The 18,157-nt window shown below is 47.3% G+C and overlaps 1 protein-coding gene across 1 annotated transcript; it reads right to left on the bottom strand.

The window, feature by feature from the left end:
* Positions 1 to 3,722: 3,722 nt before the first annotated feature.
* On the bottom strand, positions 3,723 to 17,426 carry NFAM1 (NFAT activating protein with ITAM motif 1). Its single transcript, XM_010021032.1, has 6 exons — positions 17,372 to 17,426; positions 14,943 to 15,281; positions 13,818 to 13,927; positions 11,118 to 11,216; positions 6,413 to 6,499; positions 3,723 to 3,782 (listed from the first exon to the last, which is right to left on the bottom strand). The coding sequence occupies exons 1-6, from the start codon at positions 17,424 to 17,426 to the stop codon at positions 3,723 to 3,725; spliced, it is 750 nt and encodes a 249-aa protein (XP_010019334.1).
* Positions 17,427 to 18,157: the final 731 nt, after the last annotated feature.

The following is an 18,157-nucleotide window of genomic DNA, read 5'->3' as shown; positions in this document are numbered from 1 at the left end:
GGAAGAAGACACCCCTGCCCTTGGTGCAGACTTTATTCACCCTTAGGGCACTGCTGGGTGGGACAGTAGTGCAAACCACAGCAGTGATAACCAGAGCAGTGGTAACCATTTCACTTGGATGCTGTTCAGTCAAGCACCTCCCTCAATAAAGAGCCAGCCCTAGCCAGGTATTTAGAGGTGATTTCCACTAGTGACACCCCTGAGAAGGAAAAAGGAGTAGAAGTCAGAATCAATGAAGAACGCCTTGGACTACACCTTGGACACACATTTCATTGTCATTATCCACCACAACAAGGTCTTTCTTATCTACAGATAAAGGCAAAATACAGTTGACATGTTTCATACAACAGAACAGTACCCATGCAAGAGCTTGTCGTCTGCAGAAAAGGATGAAATCAACAAACCAAAGTACCAATCATGTACCCCAGTTTTCGACTTCTCAAATTAGAATTTGCTGTAAAGCATTGTGAAGGAGTTTTTTAAAGGGACTGGGTGACCTCAGTGTTACCAAGGCCCTTTGCAGCAATACCAGTTAAGACAACAACTGAGGATGATCACAGTGAGATACTCCATTTCTTAGGACCAAAAAGGCTCACAGCTGGTGGAGATGGCAAAGGACCCTGGTGCTAGCATGGCACCTCCTTTAGAAGGTGTCAGGGCAGCTCACTTCCACCTCGCACCACTACTTACTTAGACAGTGGGTCTCCACTTCCGTGCAATCTGGTCATACAAAAGGATAATCCAACACTTTGGAATCAAAGATTATACCACCGTAACCTGTGAGCATGCTCTGTGCACAACAGCACCATGCTGGGGGAAGCAAGTGGAACTGACAAGACTAGGGACACAGATTTTAAGAGGAATCTCAACATTCGCTTTAAAGCAAACATGTAGAGTGAACACAAGCAGCTAGACATCACTTCTCACCTTTGGGGAGCTGGGGGAGCCCATCCTTCTTTTTTTGTTGTTGTTGTTTTTTGTTTAATTGCTCAATACTTAAACATGAACTCCTTTCCTCTTGCTAGAAATATTCATTTTCTGCATCTATTCTCATGGCCCATAGAGCCAGGTAAGACAAAGAGACCAAATGGCTGCCTTTCTCCTGAACAAATCTCTGCTACAAAGTAGCTATACCAATATTATATAAATTATATTTCCTAGTCTCTCCTATCTGTGCCTGAAGGCATTTCCTCATACCTCCTTGGAAAACTCCATACCATTTAAAAGCATACCTCCTCTCAGAGTCTTCTGCTTTATACCTTTCTCTCTCACACACTCCGATGCAACTGTGGCTGCCAGGGGCACACAGTGCTAAAGAAACAGTATTAGCTTGTCGCTACATAGCTTCAGAACTTCCTTTTTCTCATGCAACAGCCTTTTACCCTTGCAGGGCCAATCCAAAACCCATTGAAATCAACACAGCAACTCCCCCTGACCTTGGCAAGCTTTGGAGCACAGCCCAAATCCTCAGTGTCTCTTGGAGATTTTTACTTTTTCACTTAATTGATCAGAACCTGGTGTGATTCTTCCAGTACTTTAGCTCTGGTTCTTCCAGAATAGCCTTTTCTGTTCCAAATACCATTCTTCCTCTCATATTTCATTTTAAACAGCTTCAGCTACTTAATATATAGAATTTTTCAGGCATAAGTGTAAGAAACACGCTATTTAAAAACATAACAGAAAGACAAGACAAATCAATTCATTGCAAAGTGAGATCCTTGCCAGGAAATTTCCAGTACCACCCAGTATTTTTAGCATTTGTAAAATTGAAAAAGCAAAACACAAAAACTAAGCAGGATTGTTTTGAAAGTTTTCACTTTTTATCTATTTTCCACCAGCTTCTGCTGAATATTTTATTGCCATGCTGCAACATATTTATAATTCATCTCATCATTTCTTCAAATTTGTTAAAGAAAGGAATTGTAATACCTGCACAATCCTCTTCAAATTCTTCTGTGAACACAAATGTTTTCTGGTCATACTAGGAAACACTAAAATTCTTTACTTCCAAAATATTTATTTGTAATTGTCATGATCACTTAACAAATGGAAAACAGGTCTAATAAGCCACACTGTCTATTCATTGCTCTTTCTGAAATGAATTCCTCAACACTGGGAAGAGAAAAAGCATTTTCCTGTGGTTAAAGAAAGTCCAAATTGCATGTTTGAAATCTCTTCTAATAAAAAGAGCAAAGCAGTAAGCGGATTATCTCTTTAAACATAGTATAGGAAGGCTGGAGGCCCCGGAGACATTTTCCATAGCCTCTATCTCTGATGCATAGCAACATTATCTTCAACTAGAGAGGGTCCTATGACCCTGGAGCTCAATTTTAATTTGATCTTCTTCTTTAAAGAGGTTTCTGTGATTTCTCTCAAGTTATGCTGCATATTCTTATTTTGGGTTGGTTTTGTTTGGTTGTTTTTCTGTTGTTGTTTTTTTAATCTGAGATAAAACAGCCTCAGCTTTTTGATCCACTGGTTTGATCGTGTTATATGGATATTTCATGTAACCTCTTCCCTATCAGAACTAGAATATGCATCAGCACAAATGGTAGGCAAATTCCAGCTGACAGGAAAGAGAAAAGCTTGGACAGAAAATTCACCTCTAGGGCCTCCCTCCAGTCGCTCTGGGTTTCAGAACTGGTCTACCTGGGCAAATAACCTATAGGGTCAGAGTAAAGGAGCCTTATACCCTTGCTGGGAAGTAGTGGCCAACTAAAACAAAGGCAAACCTATTGGCTTTGGTGGGGCAGAGGTACCATGCCTGCTCTCACAGAGGCTCAAAATCCCAAGTGATAACAATGCCCACTGCCAAAAGGAACAGGAAATTGAGCAGATCGGCTTGAACTTCTCTGAGCTGAAACCTGGCCCCAGACCCACTTGGCTTATGCAGCCCCAGCAAGGGAGTTTCCGCAGATTCCCACCTCCTTGTTCTTCTTCCTTGTTCCGGAAAGGGCACTGCTGCTGAGACAGGAGTATTTTCTGCCAGGCAGGGTTATTTTCTCTGTTTTCCTTCTCTCCATCTTTATCTCTCTCTGTGCATCCAGTCCTCACCATATACTGCTGTTATTGCTGAGGGGAAAGCATTTACTCGGAGGCACTGATTTGAGTCGGCTGAGTATGGTCACAGCAGGCATCTGTGACTACTTGATGGGATTAGCAGATTATGAGAAAGCATGTTTCACTGTGGGGTTCCTGAGAAAGGAAAAATGGGCAGGTGAATGCTTGGATCTTGGTTAAACTATGCATGAAGGCCTGATGACTGCGTCAGGAAAGTCATAGATGCAGGATCAGATGGACTGCTGCAGGTCAGGATTGGAAGATCAAGCCAGCAAGCAGGGAGGTCCCTGGATTGTCCCATCATTTACAGAGGATCGAGACTTAAGTATTTCAGTCATTCCAGGTGAGAGAAACCCGCACAGATGCCATCCGCACCATTTCTAAGATACATGCGAGTGCTTGACAAAAGCAGCTTTTCTTTTGCATCAAACGGCTTCGCTGCAAAATAGCTCTGCTGCATGAATGCAGACTGAGCCCGGTGGGATTTGAACAGATGCATTATCTTGTTAATGAAGGGCAGTTTAGAAGGAGCCAGGGGGTCACAAGTCCCTCGTGGTTGTGCCCTGAAGTCAGTGTGGATCTCTGCAGAGAACTGGGGATGTAAGAGAGTAATTCTGCCGTACAGAAAGATGTCTGGTCCACACAGGGTCATATTTTCCCTGTTAGATATTCTCATACAGTGTATCACAGGATTCTTCTAGAGTTGCTTGCTTCTTAGGTGTCTGCAGAATGATTAAAAGGAGAAAAAAGAAATGGGGGAAAATTATTCAAAAGATGATGAATTAATTCTTAATAGGCAGACCCTGACATTTGTTCTGTTAGAAATGGCTCTAAGTGGTCTGCTGAAATGGAAGCTACTACAGTGAGAAATGTTGCTCCACCAGAGACAAACGTGACTAATCCAGCCCAGGGGATAAAGATGCCTCCTTTACTTGTCACTCTTCCCCCAAAAAGCTGTCAGACAGGGAGGGGAGGGAAATTGGACTTGGTAAAAAAATAAATCACTTTGGATTCTGTGAAGGAGGAATTCCCTGACCTCCTCAATCCTGTTTCTTCAACAGTTGAGTCTATTCCTCACGACCGTTCCTTGTGTAGACAAGGCGCTGACAGACTGATATTTTAAGCGCTGTGTGGCACAGGCCTGCTGTAAGCAAGGTTACACAGCAAGTAGCTGAAATGCCACCGGGTGAAGGAAGCCCTACCTACAGTAGCATTTTCCCTGTTGCCACCTCCAAAGGGAAACGTTTTACAAAATGCTGACTCCAGGCACCTCCAAAGCATGTGGGATTAACCCCTCGCCACCCAGGCTGGCTGACAGTCCGGCACAACAGCATGCAAATGGTCTTGTTGCAGGGGCTCTGTGCCCTGCTTCCCTTTACAGCTCCCTCTCCACACACAGCATCCCTCAGCAAGGGCTGGCCTGGACTCTCCGCAGCAGGGTCAGCCACCGTTCAGCCATCCCAGCTTCTGCTCACAGGCCAGACACGTTGTCTCACTCTTAAGGAAAACACCCTGTTATATTCTGGCACAGCCAGATGGTCACAGCCCAGGATGACTGAGAAGAAAGCTGGTGAAGGTGCTTGCACCAGTACTGGAAAGTGCAGTCAAATTCTTCTGTGCAGAGATCACAGGGCACTGCCACTCACACTTCCTTGTGATGAGCACAAGAACTCAGGACACTTGGTGGTGTCTGCTCTTGGCATGAGACCTCATCCCATCCCCTCTCTTTGCTTTCTTCTCCTTTGTTTCTGCCATTTCTGCTTTGACCTTTACCTCACCCTGGCTGAGACTCCCAGCACCAGACCCACTCACACTCAGATGCTTTTTTGCTTTTGCTTTGCTCCCGCTCTGTTCTACAGACCCGCTGCTCCCGAAAGCAGCAGTTGAGTGGTGTGGACCACACACAAACGATTCAGCACAGCCTAGACAGCTCCACGCTAGGGAGAAAAACCCACGCACACTGCATCTCATCATCCAGACTGAATCATTCCAAAGGGAGCAGCTGAGAAAGGTATACAGAAGAATAAACAGGACAGGAAAAAGGGATTGGGACCTACTGCTCTCCCTATCCAACTAGTTCAACATGCAGCAGGAGCACAAAACCAGGGACACTGTCTTTTCCAGTGCGTATGATGCGCTGGGGTATAAGAAAGCCTACATAAAACAGCCCATCCTTCCCCTCAATGATCAGATACCTGCCACTGTCTTTGCTACCACCAACCACTGTTGTGTCACAGCAGTAACTGCAGGAGGCCAGTGCCCTTGGGACCAGACCACATGGCAAGTAGCTCTGCCACAGAGGAGGCTGCTTGATTCTAGACCACTGTTTCCTAAAATATGGGACTTGTGAAAATGTCTCAAACACTGGAAAATACTGTCTTTCATGAAACAGAGGGATGGTGCCAACTGAAGCTGGCACCATGCTCCACACTGCATAGGCAACCTGGGGAACTCTCCCCAACAGGACACCAGTGAGAGGAAGCAGGAGACGTTTTTCAGGAACACTTTCCAATATTAGAAGAATGGAGGTATTTTTTTCACAGATAAGAGGTCTGGAGGGAAAAAGAACAACAAAGTTCTGAGGACAGGAAGGAAGTGTTCCCTGGGGTGCCCGATGCAAGTTTTGCCCCTGTGAAACAGCTGATGCCTGCCAAAGGCAGGGTAGAGGGCTGTGTGGGCCTCTAGTCTGCTTCATGTGGCTCACAACTGATCTGCACCTGCATATTGCAGATATTTTCTCTATGAGTGGTTTTAGTTCCTTGTCTCTAACTCGTTACTCCCAGCCAAGCAAGAAGATCTGAGCCCAAAACGTGCCCACACTGCCTTTTCCTGAGCCCCAGAGCTGACAGAGACTGTATCAGCCCAGCCTCTGTTCAGACCGTCTTATATTCTGCCACCATGAAATGACTCTCTGGTGTTTAATGACAGTGAAAGCGAAGCAGCATCCAGAGTCTGCCCCCCCGTGCACAGATTCCTCTACCCCTGAGGACTTCTCAGCTGCCTAAATAACCTGGGAAGGACAATAGTGGAGACCAGCATCTGGCCAACTCTCTGTGAACATGCATCCCGTTCAGAGCAGCAATGCCAAACCCCTCAATGCCTTTCAGCATACGTCATACAGCAAAGCATCTGCTTGAAACCGGCACTGCCAGAACTGGTAGAGCTGCAGGAGCGAGGGTTCTGCCGGAAGGGGGAAAATGGGGTACATGTGCAGCCCAGCTGGTCAGTGGATGCCACATCCCATTTTCCCCATTCAGTGGGCCTGCTAGGGCCGTAGTGACTCTGTGGGGTTTCTTTCCCCATATGCCCAGGGCACAAGGGAACTCTCCAAGAGCAGGGACCCAGTCCTTACCTTCCCTGGAGGACTTTTTCTGGGTGATGGGTTGTTTGTATTGTCCTTGAGGATAGAATAGACATCAACTTGCTGCAAATCCAGGCACTGCAGAGGAAGAGAGAAGAGATTAAGGGTCAAATAAATTACTTAGGTTTAAGACAATTAATGGCCCACTGGGTTGTTCCCCATCTCATGCCTGACATTTTTTAGGAACTCCTGCCATCTCCAAAATGTTGAAGTTCCTGACCTAAACTTGGGCAAACAGAAAATTCTTCTTCCCTGAAAGCTCTACAGTGCAGCTGCATCATCTTCCTTTTTCAGGCTCGCAGGGGCAGGCTTTGCTGTTACTTACCCTGTGTAAGGCAGTGGAGACGAATGACAATGCTACCACCTCTTTTCGCTTCAAATTGTCCCAGAAAGCAGAATAAAGACCCGTCTGCGCCATGGAAGGATATTGTGCACCATGCGGACCACAGGTAGTGGCCAATGCTCTGCACCCAGAACTGTTTAGGTGCCTGACACCCACAAGCTCTTGCTCATGGCTATTCTGGGCACACAAAGGTAAGAAGAGGGGCAAGGCTGAAGGTCCTGCAGCACAGGGGCTGTCAAAAAATGGGAAACACTACCTCAGGCAAGATTCCTATTTATTGCCTGGGGTTTTTTTCCCAAGCTGGATCTCTCTTTTCTTCTTAGAGTGAGCAAAGAATAATAATAATAAAAATCAATACACTCCCAGGCCCTCAAACATGCCCCTGGTCCCACACAGCTACACAAACATACACATGCCCTGCATGCAGATGCACCCCCTGGTCCCCCAGGTAATCATGTCACAGGAGATGCGTGTCAGTTTGAGTGATGTTCCAGATCTGCCTGAAGGATCAAACATAACAATCAGGAGGACTTTTCCATGTGTGTTTCAAGGATGACAGCAGGTTGCCAAGGTGGCTGTTTCTCTGGCAACAGGAAGATGGGAGGAGCTCCGGCCGCAAGAGGGGCAGATGGTATTAGTGGAGAGACTGCAAAGGGAGCGAGAAGCCCTGCAACGCAGCAAAGAGGATGAGCAAAACATGGAGGCTTGATTCTGGGGCTGCCAATCAACTGAAGCCTCATCATTTCAGCCAGGGTTGAAAACACTCAGCATCTTCCGGGATCATGGCCAGCAGGATGGAGGTTTGAACAGGGCCAGATGATAGAGGAGCATCATTTGCAAGAGGGGCTTGGAACAAACAAGCACTCAGACAGGAGGGGGGCACAGAGAATGGAGCACCACACTGCTCTCCCATTCACACTCCTCCTCTGGGAACAGCCAAATTCTTTCACCTGTCTGCTTCCCACTCCCAACAACCCGCTTGCCTCCACAGACATTCCCAACTATTCACATGTACACTCGCACACACAGAAAATCCCATTTCCCCATCCTCATTTTCAATTCTCTTTGTGATGCTCGCAGCGAAGACCTTGTCCCACATGCTGCGCTCCCAGCAGCCTAGCACTGTGTCCCCTTGGCAGGACACCAGGCAGCCTTTTTCACTGCTCTAGTCTGGTGCCACTCACAAGCAAGAAGGATCCTTTTGGTGTTTAACCTCCAAAAAAGATTCCCTCCCTCCACGAGCCCTCTTCCCATGGAGGCTGTTGACAGTGCTGGTCCTTTGCTGGCCCGTTGGAAAGCTGGTGTCTCCAGTCACCATTTGCAAATTAATTACTTTTCCTTGGTCGCTGACCACCTGCTACTGTCACAGTGGAGGCACACAGGCCTCTCTCCTCCCCGCTGGCAGATGCCTGCCCATCCCCGAGCAGCCTCCTTGTCTCCCTCGCACCATGAAAAGCTCCTGTGCTCTGGAACCCGCCTGCACTGCAGGAGTTCTGTTTGCTGCTCTAAAAAGAGTGTTTGAAGTGTAAAGTGGATGAAGCAAGTCCCTTGGATTGTTATTTCCAAGCTACTCGTTAACGAGGCAGCTGAGCTGGAAGACAGAGGAAAATACAGGTTTGAGTCTGGGCAGTGCAGTGAGGTAGAGCTGCTCTAGGGATGCAGGAGGACAAAGAGGTCAAGGAACAACTGGCAGTGTAGTGGGAACAAAGAGGGTGCCCAGTGTCCCTCTTATTGTCAGGGCTTTTTGCTACCTGCTGCTTTTCACTGCACACACCTGCCCCCAGGGAGTACAAGGTGAACAGTGGCACCTGGAAGAGCCAGTGGGGAAGGCATTTGCTCCTAGAGATACCAGCAGGATGGCTTTGCAGAAGGTGCGCTAGGACTCTTCCCACACCAGGGCTGAGCCTTGCTGCTGTGCAGGATAACACAGAGCATGTCATGAGCTGCACCAGCCCATTCTAAGCCTTTGCTTTGATGTCCAGCGCTGCTGATGTCCTGTTGCTCCTGCTCCCAGTTCCAGGTCTGCAAGCACACTGTGGATCCCTGATGTGACTTGTTTCCAGTCTGACCTCTTGCTTTCCCCCACAGATAGCACATCTGGCACATGCTGGCCTCCTGTTCCATTCCCTAATCACTGACCTCCTTCTTTATCTCATCACTTGGAGCTACTTTTTACGTGTCCTTTTCATTTCCTTGCCTTAGTTTACCGCAGTTCTGAGGACAGATTTCTGCCCTCCCTAGGAATTAAGCAGCGTTCAACACCCGATTTAACAGCAGCAGGTTTTCATAACACGCCTAGTTTCAAACGCAGTGTGCAGAGCTGGGTTTACACCATGCAGAGTCACAACACAGTTTGGCAGTGGAGCACCAGAGTCATCTTTCAAAGGAAATAAGGTTTGTTGACTTCCCACTCCCCTCCCGTGTCCTGAGGGCCCATCCAGCACAGGGTGTCCACCCCAGGGCTCTCGCCCTCTCTCCCGCATGCTCCCCGCTGCTCTCACCATGTGCCATGTGTGTGGCTGGAGCTGCTGCTTCATGTCTGAACGAGTCACCCCCCAGCAGCTGCTCCTCGATAAAGGACCCTCCATCGTGCGGGCTCATACCCCGCGGCACGCAGAGGCAGGAGGTGGTTCAGGCTGCTTGCAGCTCTGCCAAAGAGGGCTGAGCGCCTGCCCTGCACACACGCTGGCTGAGAGCCCCGCACAGCTGCTGTGTGGTTAACGGGCCTCGGGGAAGGCTGCCTGGGCCAGGTCCATGGGGCTGTGGCAAGCACAGAGGCTCAGCCAGCTCCAGGCACTGCCTGTGCCTAAGGCTGCCTCTGCTGGCTTGCTGGATTAGCCTTCGCGGGGCCTCCTGAACAGAACAACATGATGAAACATGTAATTAAGATGGAGCTAAGGATGCATGACGAGGCCGACTGAGCGAGAAATGGATTTGATTTTTTTTTGTCTCCTTGCAGAAATCATCCACTTCAACAGGAAACTACCCATTCGGATTTTTATAAGCCTGAATTAAAAATAAATTACTTGATACAAATGAAAAGGTTTATAACCTGCAACCTCCTCTACCCAAAGCATTGCTTTTTGCCCAGAATAAACATATCACATACAATACATAGTGGTTTCTTTAAAACCTCTACTCCAAAAATTAAAGGGCCACAAAATGGTGCCCTCCCCCCCTGCCTGTGAAGTGAGAATGAGAAAGGGGCAGGCCCATCCTCTTGTTCATATCTACCCCCAGTCAGGTCTCCTGCCTCCTTGGCAGAGCTTTGCTCCTCTCTGTAGTACATTCTCCAGAGCTTTGCTTTGTTTAGTTTAAATGATTAATGCAGCAGAGCTCACAGGTTTTCCTCGGAGAGACGTTTCCAGCCCTTACAGGCCCTGCAGTCAGAAAGGGTTCCTAATATTCAGGAAATATCCTTCTACTCACTTTCATTTTATTCCTCCTTGTTTGTCCCACAGATCACAGGAGTGGGGAAAAAAAACACCCCTCCCTTCCCTTCGTAGTGAAGCAGCCCTCCCATGGGAGTAACAGGAGAAAAAAGAATCCATTTTAAATGGAGCTGGATGGGTTCCAAATGGGATTAGGGGTCATGGTTACTTGAGGTAGCTGAGGTCTGGGCTTGACATTTCAGGAGAGACACTCCAATCCTATTACCTATGACGCTGAGCCTGCTGGCCTCGAGGTGTGGGAGCAGTTGGTGTTCCCCACTCTGGGGAATAGAAAAGGAAACCCTGCACAATGCAAATGGGAGATGCTCCAAAAAAAGAGTCTCCCTTCACTTTCTTCCTGCCCTTTTCTCCCTGAGAGCCTGCCCAGTACTGCAGTGGTCTGTGACACTGAAACCAATTAAGGTGTCACAGCAGGAGCTCTAAACAACTGTGGTTGTTGCGGGAAGCACATCTCTCTGCCCCTTTCCTGAGCCATCATTCTCCACCTGGGAATGGCATGTCCTTGAGACACTCTGCAGTACAAAGTGGTGCTGAGATTCCCTCTTCCTTCCTGCCTCCTGGAAGACCTTCCTCTACCACCAGGAACCCCCTCTGGCTCCAAGCCTGCTGCTCTGTGCTGCCACACGGCTGGCAGAGGGAAGGGTGCTGCCCAGCAGGGCACAGTGCAAGGCTTTGGCACTGGGGAGGACGAGTGGGACCAGGATGGAGACACACAACATTCACAGTCCTGAGAGGAGTTAAGCAGCGCAGAGCACAGGGTCACCACTACCAAGCCGGTACACAAGTATTGCTTATGTTTCATATAATGATATTGGTGCTGTCTGTACCACGGCAGAGCAGGGAAAGGAAGGGCTGTACCATGATGCGAACAGAAGGGATGGAGGGCAATTCTGGTACTCACATCATAGACAGGAGATGGTGGTGGTGGGACAGCTAAAGGGGGCTGCGTTTCCACCTTCTGTCTCAGGATATTTAGCTGGTTCCTTTTAGGGCACAACACCTGCTCAGGACAAGACACCAAATGACACACGTGGAGCAAACACCATCTCCCCAAAGATAAATTGAACTCCAATATCATGTTGAAACCAGCTGCCTGCATACTCCCTGTCTGCTTCCAAAGCAAAGAGTGCTGGCAGTCTGCAACACGTGGCCTGGTCCTTTTCTTCACCACAGGCTTATACGGTCTGGTAACTTACACTGGAGCAGTGGAAATGAGAACTGGTCTCTGTGGTATTTAGAAATCACTTCTGACACTGAATCTTAGCTGGATGGAGGGTTCAAGTATTTAACAGCACACTACAATGCTGTAGGACAGAGAGTAAAGCAGGACCCTGTTCAAAGTGTGCAGGGGAATGTCAAAGAGGCAAAATGCAATGACTTCTATGAGGATTTGGCCAGGAAGCTTTTGCTAATACACAGTCTAGAGAAGATCACCAGATGACCATTAATGATGACATAGTCAGTGATACACTAACGTACAAGTCCAGCATGCGGTTAAGGGAAGAAAGTCTCTTCCTCTGAAACATTTCTTGTATCAGATGAGTTCTCCTTGAGCACGTTTCATCCATGCACAGATAAGGGTTAGCCCTGCTCAGCAAGCAAGACAGGAGGCAGAAAAGGCAGAAGGCTTTGCTAAGTATCTCTGTTCTAATTCAGAAAGAAGTGGGATGATTATATTCACATCACATGAAAACGATGAACTGCTTTCCAGTCCATTAGTAACTAAGGAGGATGCTAAATAGCTTCTCTTAAAGATAAACATTTTTAAACCAGCAGGTCTGAGCAAGCTGTAGTGAGAAATATGGGCTGTGTTCTGCAGGAGGGCAAATGTAATGTCTGCAAGATCTCTTTGGGCCCCAACGAGAGCCCGCAGGTCTGACACTTGCTGGCCCACCTCAAAACCTAGAGATGCCAATTGGCAAGTCGTGACAGTGCCTCCCTCATCATCCCCATGGAGACGCTGTCTAGGCAAACAGAGACTCCAGCCTAGTCACTCTGCTGCTCACACCCCTTCCCCCTCCATCAGACTGCCTGCAAGGGAAGTCTCACGAGATTAACAGGTCTGCCAACTGCTGCCATTCTGTTTTCAACTTCTTGATGTCTGGCTGTGTGTGCAGAAGCCTGATGCTCCTTAGAGTCATAGGACTGTACCAGTAGCACAGCCTCCACGTAAGAGCGCATGCAGGGTCTGCTGTCGTGGTGGCAGAGGGCAGTTTGAAAGAGTAAATGTGGGACATACTCTACCTAGAAAACAACAATCTCCAAATTCCATTCTGAAAAACACTAGGGGTTTTTAAGTCAGCCTGGAGATCTCTGAAGAATGCAGAGGATGTTATTTAAATGCCTGAGGGTGGCAGTACTAGAAGCAAAAGGTTTTCCCCGAGCAACAGGAATTCCAGAATCACAATTCCACGAGTTTTTTCCACAGGGCCCCTATCTCAAGCAGATCTTCAGTCCTGCTTTTGCCTTTTCTTCTCTTCCTCTCTATATCCTTTCTTCCCCACTCCTGGTTTTCCTTTTGCCCTCAGCTACTCATCGCAGCTTCCACTTCCTTACTCAGCTGGTCCCAACCTGTGCTACTAGTCTGCTCACCTGAGGGGCCCTGGCAGTCCAGTGCTAACACCCTCCTCCAAGCTCCAGTGCTTCCTTGCTCCAGATTCCAGTCCCAATTTCCCTCCCAAGGCTCTTTCCAGCCTCACAGAATCGCTGCTGTTGGAAGGTGCCTTTGGAGATTGTCTTGTTCTATTCCCATCTGTTCAAAGCAGTGTCAACTAAAGCAAGTTGCTCTTCAGGTCCTTGTCTCTCTCTTTTTTTTTTTTTCCCCAAGTTAATTGGGACTTCCATAGAGGCTTCCTTGGCATCCTTGTCCAGACCTTCCCCTCTCACTCTGCCTCTTAATGTTTTCTCTGCCAAACAAAAGCCCAAGGCTCTGGTCCCATCCCCTCCACGCTGCAGATTGTTTTCTTCTATAGTGCCTGAGCCGTGGCCCAGAGCACATCTGCACAGTCTCCTTGCAATCAGGTTATGCCCTTGAACCAGAGAAGTCACCATCATGAAAGAGGATTAGAAGCTGGGGAAGTCCTGCCCTCCTCCTGCCACCAGGGCTGCAACAGACTCACTTGAGTGCACAGGACATTACCTGTCTAAGTGGCACCATGTGGAAACAGCCTCACAGGGGCTCCTTTAGACAAGTGAGCTGCTAAATTGGCAAGAGCTGCGACTGAGCAGGCACAAACTGCAATTTTCCAAAAAACCCCTCACCAGACTACATCTCCTTGAATATTCTCAGGGTCAGCACAACTGCTAGTGTGACTTCTTGCCCTGTGTCAGATCCTTGCTCTAAAGCAGAGCATGCTGGAGTCCAAATGATTACCAGAATTTCTTTAATGGACAAATCAATGACCCATTTTGTCTCTCCTATAATCTTTTTTTCTCAGAAAGACTCAACTTAAAAAAAAAGAAAGAAAATAAACCTGAGGCAGACACTCAACATGGAAAATTTCAGCACAGGGACTTCCAATCCAGCCAAGTTAGAAGCAAATGAAATAAATTCCTAGAATGGGTCATGTCAGGTATTGCTTTTTATTTGATTATAACTTGCCTTTCTTTTCCACAGAAGCAGAGCTGTTGCGGCTATGCTCAATGCAGCAAGAAGAACGGTAAAGGTAATGAGGACTTCCCACCCATAAGAGGTCTCTACGTACCCGGTACCTGTAAGAAAGAAGGCAAAAGATTCACAGTGTGAGTGGAAGTTACAATCCTGCTGTATCTTTAACCTTGGAGAAAGTCTTGAGAGAACTAAAATAGAGAAGCAGTGCGGAATACGGTAGCGCAGATGCGCACACCCTTGAGAACCTTCAGTCTGACTGAACAGAGAGCAGGGTGCAGCCGAAGAATCACACAAAGGAGACAGGATATGAGCAGCTGCACTTCATATCGGTTAGAGGGAGGTGACATTACTATGAGAGCCAAGACAGGTGGTAGGTAGAGGCCGGCTAGGGTCTTTAGTGATAGGGGCAGAAAGACAGATGGTGGAAAGCACACAGGCCACACAAACTAGCAGGGTGGGTACTGCAGGCATCCTCTGACCAGTGCAGCAAAGCCATTTCATCACGGTTCTTTGCCTTTACACTTTCTAAGAAGTTTTCTATACCCAGCATTGCATTCAGTAGTGCAAATCCAGCCAGTCAGCGGCATGCATGTCTGTGCATTAATAGAACAACTGACCTCTTGTACCACATGGGAAAGGGGGAGGGATTACAGTGAGTCCCTGATGTGTTTGGAGCCCCCAATAGGGAGTGCCTAACCTGTAGGTCTGATTATGGCAAGCACTGTAACCACTGACCTTGTGTTCAATCATCTCTGTCATACTGCTAAAGGCCAAAGCACACTGTCTCCTGAACAATGACACCTAAAAGCATGCTCTGACTCTGTGCCCAGGCTCCCTGCTTAGACCCTGGCTTTAAGCCTGCTGTTCCCAGGGGGCTGCAGCAGGGCAGATAAAAATCACTGCAACTTAATGTCCCATCTGCACACTGGGAACAGCAGCACAGGTCACCTATGCGAAGTGCATTCAACTCTGATGGCATTAAGAATTTGGCATAAAGTATTATTCCCACCTGACTCTGTAGCCTGTTTGGGTAGAGGAAAAGAAAAGATCATCTTTTCATAGCCAGACCCAGGTGATTTTTAACCACCTACCTTTTCTTTCTGGTTGTTCGCTTACCTCTAGCAAGGACAAACACTCCATTTCCCATCTTCTGGGTGTCATTCCATTTGACGTTGCAGTAGTATGTGCCAGTAGAAGAGGTGTTTTCAAGGGGCCTGATTATGTGTTTGTAAGATACAGTAGCAGTCTTATGCTCTTCTCCAGGAGGGATGGTTACGCTTTCCAACTTACTGTAAATGGATGTTTTCTGGCCCAGTGAATTAATCCAGTAATAGAAGATTGAAAATGTGGTGTATTTTGGCATGTAAGGGAAGATGACTGTACAGGGGATGGATATTCCTTCCTCAAGCAGTGCAACTTGGATTGGAGGCTTCTGCTGTACATCGACACTTGCTCCTGTAAAGGTAATGATTGTTAGCAGTCACCTAACATCACTTGAAGTCAGGAGCAGTCTGCTGCCCCAAAGACAGGATTGCACTGAAAACAACTGTATGTCAGGAAGCGCACCCGTAGCACACAGCGTTGGCCCTTGTCAGAGATGGAGTGATTCAGAGCACGTGCCCTGTGTGATCTGCCACATCTCTTAGGTAATTGCTGTGTGATATGCGATAGCCTGTTGCATTCACAGGCTTCCCCTTTTCCCTTGTGAGCTCCTCTGTACAACGCCAGCATGCAGAAAGACAGGAAATGAAGCAGGAAGTGAACTGATTTTGCAGTGATGTGAGACTGTATTTACAGCAGATGAATAGAAAGCAATTTTCCAAGACAAACGCTAGCTGGGCCTCTCCTGAAACTCCCAAGTTACAAACCTCTGCTTGGGCATCTCTGTGTGGCCATGTGATGGCTGCGCCAGCAAAGGTACTGTAGGCAAAGCAGGTGTTGCCAGTGGGACTGTATATTTCTGAAGCATGAGTGAGGAAGGAAATTACATGTTCTGTACAGGGGCCGGCACAAGGGCCGTGAGAAATAGGACACAGCTTAATCACTCCAAACTTTTACTGCTATAAGACAAGACAATGCTAGATACGGGAACTATCTGCAGAAGACTGCAGATCTTAAGTACCTGGATGTGACAGTATCGTAGGCAGAGAGATGGGAGATCATGCCCTTCATACGCTTCCTCCTTACACAGACAGGGCTGTTGAAAGTGATCTATCACTGCAATTCTGTAGACAACGACGTTGGGAGTTACAAGAGAGAATGAATAAGCACAGGTGGGAAACCACACTATAGTTCACTCCCTGTTTTGTTTAATAAAAAATAAAATACTAAGAATGAGCCACGGACTAGTAAGGAGCCCAGGGTGCAGGACCCATTTGGCTTCCCAGACAAATCTGGGTTTAACATCAAGCAGTCTCAGAATCTGTTTGTTTAACAGCCGACATGACACTACATATAAAGCAACCTAAGAGGAGGCCCCTGCAAACTATTGTTGTCTTTAAAAAAAGGAACTGGATACTTACACACAAGCCTTCTTACAAAATGAAGGATTCTTTCAGAGACATGACAATAAGAGGCAGGAGGAAGAAGGAGTAGAGAGAGAAAGTAGGGGATAGGCAGGCTTTTCCATTCATGCTTTTGATGGGATTCCCTGGAGTTCTGCATTTATAAGCAGGCTCATAACAAGGCATTAAAGCTGTCCCTGAGCACAGCCAGGCTTGCTTTCCTGTCATCATGCACTGATGCTGCATCGCAACAGCAGCGTCACCTCTGCACAGTGGGACTCGGTGTTGGAAAAGGCAACACAGCCATAGCACAGCTGAATGCTGAGCACTGAGGAAGGATTGTGGGGGGCAATAATGCAGGGAGAGCATGGCCACTGTCCAGAAAGGACTGTTGGGAAGTAACGTCCATTAAGGAAAATCCTCTACAGATGATATAGCCAGAGAGTAAGGAAATGCTTAGATCTCATCACTAGAAAAAGGTTCTTAGCTGTAAAAGCAACTGAGATACAGTCCGGTCCTAAGGGACATGCACAATTCGTTGTGAGCACACAGTCCTGTGGACACTAGATACAATATTATGGAAAGACGGTGACAGAAAATCCTGCAGGCACTGTAGGAGTGATAACCCGAGTGGTCTCTTCTGGGCCTTATTTTCCAAAACCATTCATCATTCTTCTCCTGATCTCTACCCAGCAGAACACACATGAATATAGTTTCTATGCAAGACCTGGCTAAGCACTGCTGTAACAAAACAGAAGAGAGATCCATCTTTTTACAGTATCCCAGGGGCCCCTAGCTTGAGAAGAACATACCAGGGAAAAAGCCAAACCATTTTATTTAGGTTATCTAACCCTTCTCCCATGTTCCTCCTTTCCTGAGGATTCTCTCTCTCTGCTTTGAAATGCTTAAAAGACAGAAATAGCAGCAGCATGCCAATTCCTAGAGGGGATCTCTGGAAATTAGCAAAAGATAGCAGCTGGAAACACTCTAATATGAACAAACGTGAGAGTAAACAAAAGGAATAAAAACCCACGGGTTTACCTCCACACTGAAGCAACCAAAGAAACAGGAAGATGACTTTTAGAGTAGAGGCCATGATGCAGGGGTCAAAGGCTGGAAGACAGCAACCAGACACAAACATCCAAAAGGCAAAAGAGATGGGGGTTGTCAGGTATTTCCACACCCAGGCAGCTGGCTGATCCCCTCCTGTTTGCAAAGGGACATCAGGATGGACACACACTGCTTTTGGCAAGTTGTTCCTGGCAGCTGCAGCTCTTCTGCTTTTTGGTGAGACTCCTCCCCACACCGGGCTTCATTTCTCTGTACTGTTCCAATGGTGTTGCGCCTACCAGTGGGTGTCCAAAGATTAGACCATAAACTCTTCAACGCATTGAGCTTTGTCTCCCGATGACTATAAAATATCCCACTCATTCCAAACAAACGTTGTCACCTGCCACGGTGACCGAAGCTCCATGTTGGAATAGCAAAAATATGTGCTTTGAATGATGCTGACTGAAGCCATTTGAGGTGAATGTGGTCAAATTCAGGGAAGGATTCAACTGATCCTGGAGGAATGGACAAGCTTAAAAGTGGCACAGTGGGATTTTTTACCATAATTTTGCAAGCATTTGTTTACACAGCTATTCCTGAATATCTCACTGCACGGACCATCCAAGTTTTGGAATAAGGGCAGATTACTTCTACTTATCTTAATCAAATGCTTCGTTCAGGTGGGGAAGCTACTGAGCAGTGCCACAGGGTGTGAGTTCAGGGCAGAATAGCAACATTGAACTCCTTTATGTGAACACACAAGCATGGGATCCCCTG

This window comes from Nestor notabilis, unplaced genomic scaffold (assembly GCF_000696875.1).
Source record: "Nestor notabilis isolate BGI_N333 unplaced genomic scaffold, ASM69687v1 scaffold20258, whole genome shotgun sequence".
Classification (NCBI taxonomy): domain Eukaryota; kingdom Metazoa; phylum Chordata; class Aves; order Psittaciformes; family Psittacidae; genus Nestor; species Nestor notabilis.
The sequence above is the reverse complement of the archived record's forward strand: the minus strand, read 5'-3'. Positions and strand labels throughout refer to the sequence as shown.